Source organism: Erpetoichthys calabaricus, chromosome 1, assembly GCF_900747795.2.
Source record: "Erpetoichthys calabaricus chromosome 1, fErpCal1.3, whole genome shotgun sequence".
Lineage (NCBI taxonomy): Eukaryota > Metazoa > Chordata > Cladistia > Polypteriformes > Polypteridae > Erpetoichthys > Erpetoichthys calabaricus.
In genome coordinates this window covers 116306045-116324916 of record NC_041394.2, presented here as the reverse complement: position 1 = coordinate 116324916, position 18872 = coordinate 116306045, and the positions used below count along the sequence as shown (strand labels likewise).

The window sequence follows — 18872 nt, the reverse complement described above, 5'->3', positions numbered from 1 at the left end:
TCATTGGGCCATATGTTTTGGTTGTGTACCAAATTAACATCATTCAAAACTTTAAATGGCTATCAGACAGCCTTGGTATCATAATCACTCCTAATCCATTAACAGCTGTGTTTGGTGTACTCCCTGATGGGCTTAAAGTGGAGAAAGACAAACAAACTGTAATTTGTGTCTTTATCTCACTACTAGCACATACGTAGACTTATCATGCTCAACTGGAAGAATCCTAACTCACCTCTTTTAAGTCAGTGTGTAACTGATGTATTAAATTAAAAAATTGGAAAAAATCAAATTCTCACTTAGAGGATCTATTCAAAACTTTTTAAAAACTTGACAGGATCTAATCAATAACATTTTAGAATATGCAGTTATATCAGAAAAAAGGATTCTCTTCTCTCTTTTCTACTTTCAAAGTTTTACTCTGGCTGTTGGCCTTCCTCTCCTTCTCTTTTGAATTTAGTTTTGTTAAGCTTGACTTGACTATATGGAATGTTACTTGCTTTTAATAAAAACAATAAAGTAAAAAAAATTTACTTTGAATATGTGGCCTGTTATATGGTGATGGTGATCTTTGCCAGATGTAACTGGAAATAATTTGAAGGTAAAGGTTTCAGTGAATGTTTTCCTTTAAATAAAAAAGTAGAGCATTGTGCTTATCCTTAAACAACAGAGGCAAACATCAATAAGAAAAACAGCTTAATCAAATAAATTTTTGTTTTATTTCTTTACAGTGATCGATGGTCTTTAACCCATAACACATTGTTTTACAACTAAAATAAAATCATGTTGTATATTTGGCATACATAAAGTATTATGTAGAGCCAAAATTAGTTTCTGAAGGTAAAGCTTTGATCAGCCCAAGATTTAGTAAGTCTGCACCTCCTGTGGCACCACTTCCAAGAGAATCTGAAGCTTCTTAGTGAGGGTGTCTGTAAAATAATAAAATCAACAAGTATTATCATCAACAGAAGTGAAAGGCCATTCCTCCAGAGTGTACTGCTTTTCTGTATGCTGTCTTGAAATGTCTTTATTGTCCTGTCTGATTAGGAACTGCTTAAAGTGAAAACTGTAAAAACAAAGGCTTTTACCTGTCGATATTCACAAACTAGTCTAATAGTTGTAATATGCGCATTTCTGAGCACACTTTTCTTCAAATAAAAGAGTTATGGACAATACATTAAGCATTTCTTATTACATTATTTATAATATACTTACTCTAGGAGGAAGGAGAAGAACGTTTCTGGACTATGCAAACTTTTTCTTGTAATGTCTATAATGTGTACTTCATTCTTTTTCTTTTAAAACAGCTTATTATGTATTTGGCTACTGCAAAATGCTTTTGTATTTGATTAAGAATTTTGTGAAAATTCTGAACATTCTGATAATTAGTTAACTAGAAAGTGTAAAACGTTCTTTGGCATTGTAAGTCTACAATTTTAGGAATGCAACTGTGGGATTTTTTGGCTGTGATAGCAAAGGAAATACAAAGTGCAATTTATGGTGGCAAAAGACCACTCCTTTTAACCCGTTTCTAAATTACACAAGCATTTTGCACTTTAGCCAACTGCGCGTAGCATATGAGTTCTGAGAGGACTTTTCAGACACAGGAAACATTGTTTTTAAAAGACAAACTTGTTGTAGAAACAAAATAAGTACATCACAACTACATTAGCTTAATAATTTCAGTGAAAGCGCGGATTAGAGAGAAGGAATAAGGAGGAGAAGAGTCGACTTAAGAATGCTTTGATTTACTGCTGATAGCAATGCAAGAAATGAACCACTCTGAAAAACTTAACATTTAATACTACCAGGTTGTATGGTGTGTACTGAAATGCCTTATTTTGCTTTTGTTTATGACATTAGCATTTTGAATAATGCATAAAGATTAAAATTTATTAATGCCTCCTTAGCTGCGTGCATGTTTGCTGTGTTCTACTGGTGGAGGCTGGGAACCAAGTTATTTCTCAGCTAGTTCAATTAGACCAGAGGGAGACAGAACACTCCCAATAAGAAGGCAAATGAATTCAACCATTATACTCAAAGTAGCATGACAATAATTCTGTACCACTGTCTACTATACAGCATGTTTTTAAGCTGTTGCAACCTCAGGCAGGACTGATGCATAATTTTGGTAAAGACTGTGATTTTTATGGATGTATCAGGAGGTGAATGAAATTACAAAATACAGAAGTCATCACCAGAGTTTTCTGTCTTAGAATATGACCCGTTGGCTACTTACGATAAGCTCTGATGAAGCGTAAAGGCAGTCTCTGCTTATGAACAAGAAGAAAATAAATCGGGACACCAGTCAGTGTGAGGGAAAAACCGATGCCTGTGTTGCGTGGATCAGAGTAGAGTGACATCCCCACAATGAAAAAACATACACCTGTGAAAACAGCAGGGACGAATAGATGTACCTGTGTAAGGAGAGAGAGAGAGAGAGATTAGTATTGTCTTGAAAAAATACTACAGTTCATTTACTTTTCAGCTGAACTATCAATGAATCAGTCTCCTTTAGCAGCTAGTTTGTATAACAAAAATGAACCACTTTAAGAAAACCTTAATTTATCTATGAAAATAAATGTGACTGCAGCACTGTGTGCTAGTTTTGGATTTACTCTGGGAGCTCCAGTTTTGCTCTCGTGTATGGTAAGTCAACTCATAACCCCGAGTTGGTCCTGTATAAGTCAGTGTTTGTGTGTGTGTGTGTGTTTGAGTAATGGACCGATGCTTCATTCAGAGTTCTTTGCCACACTGAACTCCTAAAATGACTAGAAAATGAATGGAAAGAAAATAAATGTGAACAACAAAAGTTATTTAAAAAGAATATGGTTAAACTGTGCAGCTGTTTCTTGGTTTTTTTTTTTCTCCATCTAATGAAATATTGGGTGAGCGTGCATGAGCCTGCTCTTGGAGGACCTTGTTTACTGATGGTTCTCGCCTTCTGCCTGGTGATGCCTTGTCAAAATCCGGCCCTCCAACACCCTAAATTGACTTAAGAGTATTTAAGAGTATTTATATAGTTTATATCCAGTCAAAGTCAAGGAGGAAGATTTTTAAACAGAAGGAAGACACGTCTGGTTGCAGATACATACACCATAAATTATTTAATAATTAGCTGACACACTTACACTGTCTAATGGGTTAGTTCCTGCCTTGCTGCAGTGTTGAGGGGACAGGCTGAAGCTCACAGCCAAACTATTCAATAAAGCAAGTTCAAAAAGTTCATAGATAGATATTTATATATTTTGGAAACGAGTAAATATACCCCAGCATGCTTCTCAATAGAGCTGATAACAGGCTTGTCTGTCATAGTGGTGCTTTTCTAAGTCAAATTTTTTCTTGAAGTTGGACTTAACATCTAAATCAGATAACTCAAGACCAGTTATCTTGGATTAAGCAAAATAATTTTAGAAAACAAAATGCTAGATATGATATTTAATTTCATGTGGGATAATATGAGAGATATTCCCTTAAAATAAGACATAAATACTTGCTAAGATAATCACTTTTTACACTGAACACTTCTACAGGTTTCATTTTGTGAGTTTTTGTCTAGTCGTCAAAAAAATTAGTTTTTTTCTTGTTAAAATAAAACTTTTTTAAGGAATCCATTTTGACCTCATGATGATGGCAGGTTTCCCAAGGTGACTTCATCTTGAGGATTTGTAATATTAATTTTGCTATATAATAATAATAGAAAATGTAAAATAATAAAAATGTGTTAAAATTGTTTTACTTATTTAAATAGTTTTGCTTAAGGATAAAAACACTTAATATTTTAAGCATGAACAATAAAACACTCCTCACCTCTTTAAATAATTTTATTGCTATAACAGCTCAGTCAGAGTATTTGCCACATTATTGCATATGACAGAAAATTCAGAGGTAAAAGTAGCGAAGTGTTTTGGTTTGCAGTACACATTGAAATATATAAACATTTCTTTTTAAAATGTCAAATCAAGCGACTGCTGAAATGGTCAAGTAAACCAGCAGATTGTTTCAAGGGGATGGTTAAGAAACTGATGATGTGATTTTCTTTCATGCATCTAGTAAAATTTGCTAGTTTGGCATGTGTGTAGTTTTCATAACAGAATAAGAGCTGAATTCAAAAGATATTAAGACTTTTATTTTAGGCTGATTGTGCTCTTTGCTAAAGCACCTCATGTCTTTTAACCAATTAGAGTATGAGACGTAAGTATTAACTCAACACTGCTATGTAAATTCAATAAATCTATAATATATAGTCTATAAATACTGTATAACCCTCTACCTGCACTTTTTGATCATTCTGACCATGCTGTAACAGACTGCTGTGATGAGTGCTCCCTCTTCAGCATTTGCTGTAAGAATGAATAAAGGACGCAATGGACAGTTTTTCTCCTGCCTGCTTACGGACAAAGGTAATTTTATCAAATTTGTCCCGATAGAGGATATTTCTTTCTTTAATTAAGATGTCAATTTCTACCACATGTGCCATGTCTGCATATTAATAGATTAAAATCTACCAGTGTGAAAATGGTGAAAATAAAATTTCTTACTATAATCAAAGAAATGCACTTGGCCTTAACCTTACTTTTGGGAAAAAGAGTATTTAACATTTAAAGTATTCATATTCTGCTTGTAAAGCATTTTATAGGCCGAATAAACAAAACTGCATACAGTAAGTAATAGAAAAAATAATAAAATCATGTAAAATGAAATAATAAGAAGACAACAAAATAATAAAAAGAACCTTAAAAGGCCGTGGGAGATCTGGATTCCGATATCGATGGACGATGAGGCCTATAGTATTCAGGCCCATAAACAGCCATCGGGAAAAGCTGTAAAAATTTAGCAGTCCAAAGAGTTCACCGGCCAAGATCATGAAGACCACCGTGGGGTACTGTGAGGACATGAGTGAGACCATTAATCCTAGATACAGCACATAGTGTATGACATAATACAGTGCACGAATAAGAAAATAGAATGTAATTGCAATTTTTGATGAGATCTTCAGGAAAAATTAATTTTTGACTTAGAGTTAAAATTAGTTTTGTAGCCACAAAGAAAAATCTTAACTCAGTGAAGCAAGGCTACTTTCAGTGAGATACTGCAATAATGAAATAGAGGTATCTGTTGTAGCAAAGAGCAGGTTGATTATACTGTATATTGCATTTTCTGTAATAAGTGAGCAGATGAAGCCTTTGGTCAGTGGAAATGGCCACCAACTTTATAATTAAGTTATTGGTTACCATTAGAAGCATCACAGGCAGAGGAGTTTGATTTCGAATGTGAATCATAGAAAAGAGAACAGGCCACTGTCCTTCTCTGGCACCAGAAAACAGCATCCTACATAAATAAGTGAAAAGTAGAAATGAATGTATGAAAAAGGTTTACAAGAAAAAGGCATCATGAATTTTGAATAATATTTTAAACAAAACTATAATTATTGAGTGGCCAAAAAAATCAGAAACATAAACAGTAGGGATAACATGAATACAATAAAATAAAATACTCTAAATATCTAAATATATATGTTTGATTTGGCCTATTTTATAAAATAAACCAGTATAAAGCCATGAACTCTAAAAGCCTCCAAACTCTGGAATTGTATGAAGTACTTAACACAAAAAGAGATGAGAAACTGGCAACATCACTCATCACTTTAGCATTGTGTACTCATATATTAACTGCTGTTCATATGATTTAAGACATGTCTTTTATGTACCACTCTGAATTCTTGTGCATTTAATGTTTTATTATTGTTTTATGTTATTTCTTAATTATTATTTTTTCAAAGTTTTATATAATTTTTCTTAGGTTTATCTATGATTTAGTAATTGTATCCTATAACTATAAATGACAGAGCAAGATGCAGAAGACAGGAAGATATGGAAAAACCCCTATGGGAGCAGCCAAAAGAAGAAGAAGAGCCTATAACTATAAATGTGTGATCATTCCGTGTACTTTGTGATTGGATACACAGGAGGTGGAGTTGCTGTTGGGTTCTCCTCCTGGCTTTATATTAAGTCAGGAAAGAAAGAATCATTAGCAGAACATTAAAGTTGTTTTGGAGTTTGTGTGAGTAATGCATTTATTTTTTTCTTTCTGGTATTTGGATTGTGCTTTTGTTTTATAATTTCTGTTACTGGATAATGTATTAGCACTTGGTTGATGTGGATTGCCTTTTTAGGCAAATTATTCTGCCTTTTTTACACTGCTAACCATTTTTGCTTTATTATCCATCCATCCATCCATTTTCCAACCCGCTGAATCTGAACACAGGGTCACAGGGGTCTGCTGGAGCCAATCCCAGCCAACACAGGGCACAAGGCAGGAACCAATCTCGGGCAGGGTGCCAACCCACCGCAGGACGCTTTATTATCTATTCTTGTTAATACATCTTTATTTATAAAGGTTATTGTGAAACCTTGCCTCAATATAAGTCAGAGTTTGACAGTTTTTCTCTCAGTTGTGAGACATTTTGAAAAACTGTGAGATCTTCCTATATATTTGGAACTTTTTAAGACTCACCCACTGCACTCGGGTCACAATCCAGGTGATTCGTCATGTGGTGGGTGTGGCAACGCACTAGCAGCGCATGCTCCCAACCTCTGTCTTTTTCCAGTCTCTTTTAAAGATAGCTCCCAATTTTTGTGGCCTGCTGTGGTTCAGCAGGTAGTATTTGGGGGCTGGCTGAGTTTACATGAGTCTCTTCTGGGCAGGTCAGGTAAGGTCTTGACTGGGTTTATGGGTCTTTTACAGGCCCCATATACATATTTCCCATATTGATGACTCAAATTCACAATTGAGTTAATCAAGCTTGTTTGGTTGCCTAATGGTTAATTGCTGTTGCACCAGTATATGCCCAGATACTTTTCAAAAGTTAAACAATTCTGAAACCATTTTACTTCATTTTATAGTCATGGGAAGGTGGCAGTCTTGACCACATAAGTTAAAAGTTGGGAATCCAATACCTGATAGAGCAACTTTCCATCATAAGTCTCACTCATGAACAAACTAACATGAACCTAATTTATAATCTGTAATTAACTTAACATGCATGACTTGAGGATGAAAACCAGAATACTAGGAGATAACTTCACACAGACATGGGACAGAAAGTGCACATTCCACATGCACATTGACTGCAGGGGATTAAATGAAACAAAGGCTTTAAAGTCAATATGACTATTTTCTATACCTGAATCTGAATCTGAACTATCTAGATAAAAATAGGATCCACTAGACTATAGGGGATACCTGCTGCATACTTAGTAGTGCCATTCCATAAAAGCTACCATAGATTTAAACATCAAACTGGCATCCTTAGGTTACACTCCTCCCCACCTAGTAAAAATGGTTAGAAAACTAATATTTTTACCGGGGAGTAGTAAAGCAGCCTCCCGTCAGAGATCCAAAACAGGACACAGCAACAAGGATTGGAATGACAGAGGAGAACCCTTGGAGTGCTCTGTCAGCAAAGGTCTGAAAAAGATTACAAAAAGAAAAAACTAAAACAATGGAAATTTGTTAAATACTATGGTGCAAGTGTTCCATATCTCTAGAGTCCTAGGTTCAAAACCAGCCTGTTGAAGTTTACATGTTCTGTTAATGTTAGAGTGGGTTCTTCTGCTGGCACTCTATTTTTCCTCAGACATCTCAGTGAGATACATTTTTGGGTTAAGTGTCATAAATTCAGCAAGTTTGTGACCTTTGAAAGCCTGATATAATAAGGGTTGATTTCTGTCTTGGATCCAGTGTTGCCAGGATAAGCGAAGACCCCACTGTGACCTTGAGCTGGACAAGGAATATGCAGATAATGGGTGGATGGATGATTTTAATTTTAAAAAATGATGCATATTTTACTACAGCAGCATTATTAGCCACTAGATCTCAATGTCAATGGTGAGACAGAGCAGATCATTCAGTTTATTGTACTCACTTGTTAACCTCATACCTCTCAGTTTCAATCACCTCATCCTGCCATCCTTCAAAAATTGCCAGTCACCCTTATTTATGACTGCCTGCCTCTGTCTTCTCTTTTTTTCATTGTTTGAACTAATTTCTTCAAGCAGGATAGCCTGTCAAACTCTGAAATGTATACATCTGTCATAAATCTAAGCAAAAAAAATTACCTTCTGCATTGTTTAAAAGAGTTGAACTTAATTACACAAACTTATAATAATCCATAAATTGTTATTTTGATGAATAAGGAAAACTAGGAAATGTAATAGGCACAAGGCAACCTCCCTAACATGAAGACATCCTTTGGCACAAAGAGATGCTATTGTGTATTGGGCTGTTTGTAAACAGCACAAATTAATGCAATACCTTCTGATCAAATTTGCACCATTTTCTGACGTTTTGTTTTTTTACTCTATTGTAAAACTTACTTCTCATATTATCTCCTTGATGAATGATTGGATAAAAATTAATATGAAGCCTGAAAATTAAATAAAAGTTGCAAAGACTCTCTTGTAGAAGCACTGAAGTGTGAATTGTTTCTGGTTTACAATGAATTACCAGTGCAAATGAATTGTGAAGAATGGAAACTTAGTCATAAACAAAGGTGAGCTTCTGACAAATTCATCAGACCACTTTTGACCTCAACCTCTGTCTCTATTGTGGCTGCTAGAGGACATTTTAGAGCCCCAAACCCCAAATACAACTGACAATACTTATTCTCAGATTCAAAAGACTTGTTTTATTACCACAGAAATACCTGTACAGGTTTCTTTCTCATGATCTTCACAATTCTCAGTGCAATCTTTCTCTCTCCTCAACTCTTCCCAAGTGATCGTTGTACTCCTCGTCTCCTGACTCCAACTCACCTGGGGATGGTGCAACGCTTTTCTTTAACTTGGACCCAGGGAACTTCAGGCACAATGGCACTGTAGCCAGGAAGCAATCTTTTCATCATGTGAAATCATGTGTTCTGTTCTCCAGAGATTGTCAGCAGATCATTTAGTTATTTTATCGGTTAAACAAATGCTGCTTGCCAATTAGTTCACCTAATTGTCAGAACATTATTTACTGTAAAGGGAATCAACATATGTGTGTAGTGGATATGTTGGAGCAATGGAGAAGCAAATTAGTCAAAGCATTTTTAGGATTATGGGATGTTTCATTTTTCTTTTGTATGGGTTGTTTTTACTCCTAATTTTTGAAATATGAAAATGTCCTTTCTTAATGGATACCTGCTGCCCTAGATGTACCATCCTGCCAAATATCAGCTTTTAATTAAATAGGAAATAGTAGTTTCTTTTAATGAGTGAGTGAGAGAGTCAGTCAACTTTGCATTTTATATATTATCATTGTTGTGTGTCATAGGATCTCCTAATGGGCTCTATCAAGGTATGTAATAATCCGCCAGGAGGAAAGGAGGTGCTGTCGCTAAGAATGCCTTCTCCTTCTCTCCATGCAGCACCAAGAAACCACCCAGTGAGGGCACTTAGTCTCACCCCACCAGTTCCCCGACCATAAGAACCCCGGTTTCCTTGAAGGAGGTGTTTTTTTTGGCAAGAGCGACCAACTGGATGGAGAGCTCCTGAGCAAACAGACCCTGATCCTATGGCTAAAGCTGAATCTTTTTTTGTTTATTTGTAAGTTCGAGGGCAAGATGTCTAACGCCAGGAAACATTTGTTTTTTTTTTAACTTTTTGTTGAATTAAATGGGATGACTCGGTTGGTACTCCAAATTTTATCACAAAATTATCATTCCTGCATATGACCATAATATAGAGAATGACCTACACATTGGAAAACAGGCAAAGTACAGCTCTGGAATAAAAAATGAAATTATTGGAATATTTTTTATACTATAAAATATTTTAAAAAATCTGCTTATAACCATTTGGAAACATTAATTGAAATATTATTTAATGTTTTAAAATGTTTTCTACAATTGGATTAATGTTTTCTGCACATTCTGAACTGTCACCACACCTTAATTTTTTAAGGAGCATTCAATATTGTTTCACTGTAGGAGGATTTGTTTCCCATAGTAAAACATTTTACACTTTGTCTTTAAATTATCAAATCAGTAACTTGTCACCCTATTGGTTTGAAGCTTTTCATGGATTCTGTCTCTAATAAAGTTTATTTTAAAGATCCACATGATCAATAAACATTTGTATTTTAATAGTTGTGAAACAACACATCTACAAAGGAAATTTTAAGCCAATTACCTTGTAAAGCATCCATGAGCTCATGAAAATGATCTAAATGATACATCAACTCCCTTTTGGGCAAACATCTGGTTAGGCTGGGTTGGTTTGATTAGTTAAAGATTCTGATCAACAATAATGTTCTGAAAAGGTCTACAAAGTGTTAGCAATTAAAACATCTTTAATGACTGTATCATGCTGTATGAATAGTAAAGATGTTGGTATATTATTTTAGTATCACCCATTTGTTGGTCACCAGATAACATCTGAACATTAACATCCAACATGATGATGTCTGAAAATGGTGTGAAGGCATCTAAAGCAGATAAACATCAATCAGCTGAGGCTTTTTGAATTTTGCAATTGTACCTTGACCATTAAAACTCAAAGTAAGAGGTTTTGAGAACATGTGTGGTTAACTTCTAAACTATAGGCAGATGGGATGTCAGAATGTATAATAAGAAAAGTATGGCCTTGTGATATGGCTAATGCAATTATCACTGACAAAAAATCAATGGGAAGTATTCAGACTATTATTGAAATCAACTGGGATCTAAGTATTGGAAATATACTGCTGAAAAGTTATTGTTGTGTTGGAGCAGCGCTTAAAATAGAAAAATGCTGTGAGACTTAGAAAAACACCCATAAAACAGGCCAGGGCTCTACTTAGCCTGCATGGAAAAACTTCATCCAAGGCAGCCTGACCTGCCAACTCCACCAGCAAGCTTCAGGCCAGTCCAGAAGCCCGACAAAGAACAGGTTTTTAAAGATCAAATAACTTTTAATGTATCAAAATGCATCTTAAGTGAAAGGAAAACCATTAAAAACCGTTGACTTGACAATCAAGTCCACAAAGAATCTTTATAAAATAAGAAGTTATTTTTATAAACAAAAAAAAGAATAAAAATGGCAAAATAAGCCAAAAGAATTTTCCCAAAAGACAATCCAAGGAGAACAAGTCCAAATCCATAAAACAAGAGAAAAAATCCAAGAACAAAAAGCAATAATTAAAGAAGCCAGAAAAATCAATACTCACAGTCCAAGTGACTATGAACCACTGTAGGACCAGCTCTCAGCTGCAGAAGATAAAGGCTGAGAGTGGTCCTTCAGCGGTGACGTCAAAATTGGCCTGTCTCTTGGGGTTCAACACAAAACAAAAGGAACACAAAAAAAAAATAGCACAAATGCATAATCAATAGTCAAAACAATATTAACAAACTATATGTAATTACAAAAAACAAATAATTTAAGGTAAACAAAAATGGCACAAAAAAAGGGAAACAAACATTAAGCCAGGGAACAAATCCTGGCTGTAGAATAACAGATTTCCGATATCAGTCTGAAAAAAGCATTTTGAAACTTTCTGCAAAAATCCATTTTTTTTATAAATTTGTTAAGTGTTTTGTTAGAAGAAGTTGAGAAACTGTTTGCATGAAATTACCTCATGATCCACATATGACCATAGTTCATCCATTTTTGACATTCTCGCATCCATTCGATTCTTGCCCACAAAGTAATGGCATGGCAGCAGGACCATTAGCATTTTTAGCACCATTAGTGGTGCAATGCAACATAATCTAATGATTACTACTTGTTCTAAACAGCAAATTATTGGGTAACAGCTAGTAATAATTAAATATCTAGACTTTATTTTCATTTTCCTTCATTCAAATGTTTAACCATTACAGAGGTTTACTGTAGTCATGTAGTAAAGTTATTCTATAAGTGTATCCATCCATCTATTAACTGGCCCTGTCTCATTTAATTTCTAGGCTGGGGACGCTAGAGTTCATTCTGGCAACACTGTATGGAAAACAGCAGCTGGCACTGGCCAGGTTGTTTCTCCTCCACATAGCACACTTATGAGCACACCCACACTCAGTTCTACCAGGCTGGTTTAGAATGACCACTTAATCTGAAATGTGAGAGGACCAGATGGCAAAACCACACAAAAACAGGGAGGAACCTTCTTGTTAGAGCCAGGCAGTGGTCATGCTGGGGTTCACATCCGGTCTCCTGAGGTTGTGATGTAGCAGTGCTAATCATTGTGCCACCAGAAAGTAATTTTAAAGTCATTGTAATATTTATCTTTTCATGTTGATTACAAGTGAATTCACAAACCACAGCCACAGCATTGGATTCCAGAACATCTTGAGATGTCATCACCGTGTAATAAGAAATGTTCGTCAGAAGATAAGCAATTGTCACTGTTACCATAGATAATATGATTGACAATGGGATGTTTCTAAAAAAAAAAAAAAAAAAAAAAAACCTAGTCACAGTAAATGCTGGTTGCAGTTGGTGTGTAATGATTCACCAGGACAAGGAGGGAAAAAATGGTCTAAAACCCAGATCATATACAGAAAAATGATATTTTGTTTAAATGTTACTTACCAAATGTGCTTTATAGTGAAGACCAAAAAATATTAAACTATCACATTTTCATTCAGAAAGGGGGTAAGTTTATAATTCAATGATCACGGTATGTGATCAATGCAGGTAAACAGCAAACAAAATCAAACCATCCATAAAAAAATCTCAAGTTACCGTTATTGCTTAATCCACATAGAACGTCATCCACTTGTTTGAGCACAGCGTTCTAAATGTACATTTTAAGTTTTTATAAAAATATTTTTAAATGAATCTTATTTACAAAAATCACTCTTGTGTCTAAGGATGGAACATGCACACACCCACAAACAAGCATATGTATTGAAGACCCATCTCTCCCTTCATTAATTGGTCGATAGTCCTGTCTTCATTTCAGAAGTACAGAATTGTCAGGAATTCATTGCACAAATTCATTTACAAATCATGGTGCTTTTTATATAAAAAAAAAATTGTTAATTATAGTTCAGCAGAAAATGGATACCTTTTGCATGTTTTGAATGGATAAAAGGACATATGAATTATGTGACAGAGTAATATCAAATTCTTTTTTTCTTATTTCATGGATGTTTTTCATATGATTTGCTTTTGTCCAGTAATGGTGACCGTTAGACCCCATTATTTCATAAACGACTTTCTCTCATTCTGCACAAAAACATAGAATTGGGTGGAGTATTCCCTTAAATATTTGATTAAAAAGTAATTAACCATCTCAGAAAAGGAAAGGAAGGTAGCAATGCACAGAATTCACTTGATCTCCATATGCGCAAAACATACAATTATTCATCTTAAAATTGAGAGCACATCTCTCTCTTTTAAAATTATCCAAAATGTTTCCAGAGCAAGATCCAATCTGCGAACGTTGCAATCAAGTTCCAGCCTCATTGGGCCATATTTTTTTGGGTCTACACCAAATTAACATCATTCTGGACCAAAATCTTCAATGCCTTTCAGACAGCCTTGGAGTCACAATCCCTCCTAACCCATTAACAGCTGTGTTTGGGGTACTTCCAGATGGGCTTAAAGTAGAGAAGGACAAACAAACTGTAATTGCCTTTACTTCACTATTAGCACGTAGACTTATCTTGCTCAACTGATGTTACAGTATATACAATTTGAAACTGAAAAAAAACAAATTTGCACTTAGAGGATCTGTACAAATTTTTTTACAAAACCTGGGAGGATCTAATCAATAACATTTTAGAATAAGCATTTAAATTGAGGAAGCAGGTTCTCTCCCCTCTTTTACTCCATTTATCTTTATTCATCTTTTAATTTATCTATTTACTTATTTTTACTAGCTTAAAGTTTTACTCTGTTGGCCTATCTTAAAAACAGCCAAACAAAAAATGAAATAAATTCCTTAATGTGGACCTAATTTAAAATTCACAATCAATAGCAGAGAATATAAAAGAAAAAGGTTAAAATGCGACAAAAATCAAAGTGGTCAGAACATCACCAAAACCTAAGCCACAACAGTAAGAGTCAAGGAAAGGGAGAGCATCAGCACAGCAAACAAGCTAGTGTTGCTTTGAAGCCACTTTGAAATGCTTTTTAAAGTCCCCTGTTACTGTAATTAGACTCCTCTGAACTGGGACTGTTGGTTAATGAATGAATTTGAACCTCCATGATCAAAAAGAATTAGCGATATAATTGACTGAATACAGAGGAAAAATAACGTGGCAAAAATGTGATTCACAAACTTAAAATTAAGAGACAACTAAAGGAAAGCAATTAAAGGAAAGGGAAAAATGCAAATAAAAAATACAAAACAAAATGAAGGGCAGGACCATGACAGAGTAGAGAACAACAAACAGAAAAAAGCAGACTGAACAACTTAATAACATTGAAAATTTAAATACTATACTTGCTTGAGCGCTTGAGTAAATTAAATGCTTGTCTTAATTATAACTAGTTCATGCTTCAATGTAATTTCACACTCCAGTACATCTGTCCATACTGGCAGTAATGAATGCCATGAAGGAAACCACCTTGTACTTGTACTGTCTTGGTAATCACAGAGACAGAACTGATAGGAAAAAAGTGAATGGACCAGGAAATAAAGATCAAAGTAAACTTGAAACAGGGAAGGATCAAAACTAGCAAGACAGTATTCACTGACAGAACATGATTTGTTATGTACTATTATTCATATCCTCATTGCAACCTCTACCTAAGACCAGCTTTGCTTAAAAGAGACAAAACCTCAATACCTTTTGGAATCGATGATTTCTTCTGTGACATAATTCAGGACATACCTGTTGAAATAAACAAGACTGCCTTCAGATCTAAGGTGCCTGTCAGGAAAGATAGAGTAGTGCAGGTCAACCACAATTCCTTTTAGTATGCTATACCATTAAGGAAAGTAAGTAAAGGAAAAGTAAGTAATATTTATTTATAAAGCACCTATCAGACAAAAGTCACAAAGCACTGAACGATAAAACAGATTAAAATTAAAAATCAAAGCAAAATACAAAACAAGGACAATATGAAAAACACCCATAAATCATCACACAAGCCAAATGTCTGTTTTAACAAATGTGTCTTGAGTTGACACTTAAACATTTCAGTAGATTCTGCTGATCTCAACATCAGTGGAAGACTTTTCTATAATCTTGGAGCAATGGCTTGAAATGCATGATCCCCACGTGTCCTTAATCAGGTACAAGGAACCAAAAAGAGATTTAACTCGGCAGATCTCAGAGCACGGCCTGAGGTGTAGTGTTGAAGAAGGTTCATGATATATTGGGGAGTTTGATCATGCAGAGCTCTGTAAGTACCAGAATTTTGAATTGGATCCTAAATTCCACTGGGATCCAATATAGAGAGAATGTAAAATTGGGGAGATGTGTGTCCAGTTGTGTGAACATGTTAAAAGCATGACAGCTGCATTTTGGACAGTCTGAAGACAAGACAAACTATCTTTACTTTAGACAGGTAAAGAGGAAATTGCAATAATCCAGACATGATGGGATGAAAGCATGGATAAGCATTTCCATCTTCACCCTGGTAACAACAGAACTCAACTTGGGTAAGTTTTATAAATGAAATAAAAAACAATAGTGACTGAGACACTTGACATGTGCATCAAAACTCAGAGATTGATCATATTTGACACTTAAATTATGTAGGAATGCATGAGAAGAGATGGAGATAGTAGAATGGTTTTGAGTAGGTGCCAGGTGCAGATCAGGAGAGGTAAAGATTAAAAGTTTAGTTTTCTAAGTATTTAACTAATTGGCAAGTAGACAATTATTGACCACCTTCAGATAGCTGACCGAAGGAGACAACCGGTGTAGTTGTTTCAGCTTAAAAGAACAATAAAGCTGAATATTGTTGGCATAAAAATGGTACGAGATATCATTAAAATAATTGGAAATATGAGTTAGAAGAAGCATATACCAGTACAGTGAAAACAAAACAGATCCAAGATGAGATTCTTGGGACACCCCACAAGTCAAAGAAGCAGAAGCAGAACTATACTCTCCCAAAGAGATGGAGAAACTCTTACCAAATAAATATGAGGTAAACCAAGCCAAGGTTGAACCAGTGATACCAACAGAGTGATTTAATCTTGCTAAAATAATAACTAAATGTCCCTTTGGAATCAAAACAAGTTCTATCTATCTATCTATCTATCTATCTATCTATCTATCTATCTATCTATCTATCTATCTATCTATCTATCTATCTATCTATCTATCTATTAAATCCTGCACATAACTTTATACAAGATGATGTATATTGGCTGATTTTTCACAAGGTATCTTAAAGCTATTTGTGCCAAGCCTACTGTACATATTCAAGAAAGAATTTACCAGCAGGGATTATGCAAGAAAAAGAAATAAATACAGGGCTAGAGAAAAGACACCTACCATCCTGCATAGGCATATAATCCTGCATAAAAAGCCAACGGTAACTTGCCCACTGTCAAGGAACTGGTGTCAAAAGCTTTGTGGAAATTTTCAGTGTGCCCTGCAAAGGTAAAAATATAAATATGATCAAACATTCTAGCAGTAGACTGGAAGGCGGAGAGATCAGTGAAATCATATTGCAGCATACTGTCCATATATTTCATCCTTTGTAAATGGAGGCTGAACCACAGTTACTACATGATTAGTTAAAGTACACATTTCTCTAAAGTAGGAAAGTCTTTCAGAAATTTTGAAAGTGGTGACTAATAAAAAAGTTCTGAGACTTAACTGAAAGAGTCATTTTACAGTGTTGATATTTTAAGTGTCCAAAGATTAGCTCCTGTTTACTTATATATGTCAATTGCAAGTTCATACTTTTTGTGATTTATAGTGTACAAATGTTGCTTCAAAACCAAGTCAATACATATAATGTGAAGCACAAAAATCAGGTACAATGCCATCATTGAATTTCTGACACTAGAAAGCAATACATATTTTGAGAGTGTTCAATTTGGAGTGAAAGACGGAAACATGAGATGGTAATTCAGGTTTTACCCGTAAACAGTCACGTTACAAATGATCTTGCAAGCTCGAAGAAAACACTGCCAATTATACCTTTCCTGTCACAGATACCAACGCTTTGCATGAATCAAGTGAAGTCATCTATTAGTAAACCCAGGGAAGTACAGAAGGAGAAGGCTTAACTGGAACACTCGAGCGAATTTGAAATGTGCACAGATGAATGCGACAGGCACACTTCACGATAACAGTCTCCAAGATGCAATAATTAAGAGACTCTTGGAATAATTTAATAGTTTTTTGTCTGACAACACTGGCAACTTAATTGGAGAGGCAAGTTGGAAAACATTTTGGGCTCTTACAGCAGAGTCCATATGGGCGACTGAGCCAGAACTCTAAGTATCCTGCATAACAATCTACTAATCAGCAGCACAGTGAAACATAGCTTTTAGCCTTAGCCTCCGTGTTTACTGAGATTTGATAAACATTGATGGGGGGAAAAAAATTAAAGACTAGAACAAAATAACTAAAAATTCTGTTTTTCCATATTCAAAAGCCTAAAATTGACAATATATGTTGCTTGAGTTCAGACACTGATTTTTAGTATTGAAAGATTCAGCAGCAGAGATTCAGGTAATTTTTACATTAGAATGAAGTATTAAAAACTGAAACTTGTTTGAGACGCCTGCTCTACCATACTGTATGTGAGACAGAGGGGGTTTTAAATATTTTTAAATGAAATTATAGGCCTCATTAGAGTTTTTTTCAGTTTATAGAGAACATTTAGGCAATCTGTAATAGCAGCAAGATCGAAATAAAGTCTTTGCTTGAAGCTTGTAATAATAATAATAATCCTGCAACTGTAGCAGTGTAGGAAACACAAGCTTATTCCTGCCACTCAAAAAAAATTGTTATTTTGCAAAAATGTTGAATTATTTCACAATAATTATTGCATTATTTCACAAAAGTTATTGCCTGGTGTGTTAGGTATCATTGTGCATGCTTGTGCTCCAGAAGTCCTGTGACTGTTAGTTAGAGATAGATTAAGGATGTGCATAGTGTGCAATCAACTGACAAGAACAGAACAAACATTATAAGTATACATATATTCCTGAATGTACTGAGGGGAACATTTAATCCACACAGTTCAGGGTCACAGGGAGCCAAATGTTATCACAGCACCAATGTTACTGGCAGCGCTGGTTGCTCTTCAACAATAATGCAATTCTTTTGCAGACTAACGCAATATTTTCTTTTTTTTCTGAGTGGTGGGAATTAGCTTCTATAGTTGGACACACAGACAAAACAAAATTCTGCTTTTTTCATTGTTAAAGGCTGATTTAATTAAAAGCATGTTGTATTCAAAGAGCGCTGATATGGGCAGTAAAAACCTATTATGGTTAATTGTTTAAGTATGATTGTTAAACTTTGATGCCAAGTTAAACTGGTGCTTAAGTCATTTACAAAGTTTCCTGCCACCTGGCCCTTGCTGCTCATTGCAGAATTTCTCCAACATCTCACATCTCACGATTAAATCTTACAAGCCTTAATTTATTCCTGTTTGATTTGAACTTGAAGGCAGTGAGGAATATGTGACCCTGGACATATTGGAGTGACATCAACAACATGGAGTGTTGGAGTATTGGAGTGACAACATCATGGTGCGTGAACTGGGTAATTGGTGCACTCGTAAGGGCAACAGTCCTGATGTCTGTTCTTGGGTTTGCACAGATAATGTTTATGCTCCTGTTTTAATAAATTTCACAGACAGAAACCCAGCACATTTGATGGGCTGTCAACTGTTCTTTGGACTCGTTAAAAATTATTTCAGTATTGTTTTTGGGGTTTCTGATGCCAAGAAATCTAGTGGAAAATTATGTTTTGTTTTTAGGTGTTTTTGGCT

The 18872-nt window shown here is 35.0% G+C and overlaps 1 protein-coding gene across 1 annotated transcript in view; it reads right to left on the bottom strand.

The window, feature by feature from the left end:
- Window positions 1-784: 784 nt before the first annotated feature.
- Window positions 785-18872, bottom strand: part of LOC114654839 (cystine/glutamate transporter-like) — a 29094-nt gene continuing 11006 nt past the window's right edge. Inside the window, exons 4-10 of the mRNA XM_051923785.1 lie at window positions 16412-16511; window positions 12270-12420; window positions 7364-7467; window positions 5232-5328; window positions 4733-4882; window positions 2237-2414; window positions 785-926 (exon numbers count right to left, since the gene is read on the bottom strand). Of these exons, the coding sequence (XP_051779745.1) occupies window positions 862-926; window positions 2237-2414; window positions 4733-4882; window positions 5232-5328; window positions 7364-7467; window positions 12270-12420; window positions 16412-16511 (845 nt within the window). The 3' untranslated portion in view covers window positions 785-861. The remainder of the gene's footprint in view (window positions 927-2236; window positions 2415-4732; window positions 4883-5231; window positions 5329-7363; window positions 7468-12269; window positions 12421-16411; window positions 16512-18872) is intronic.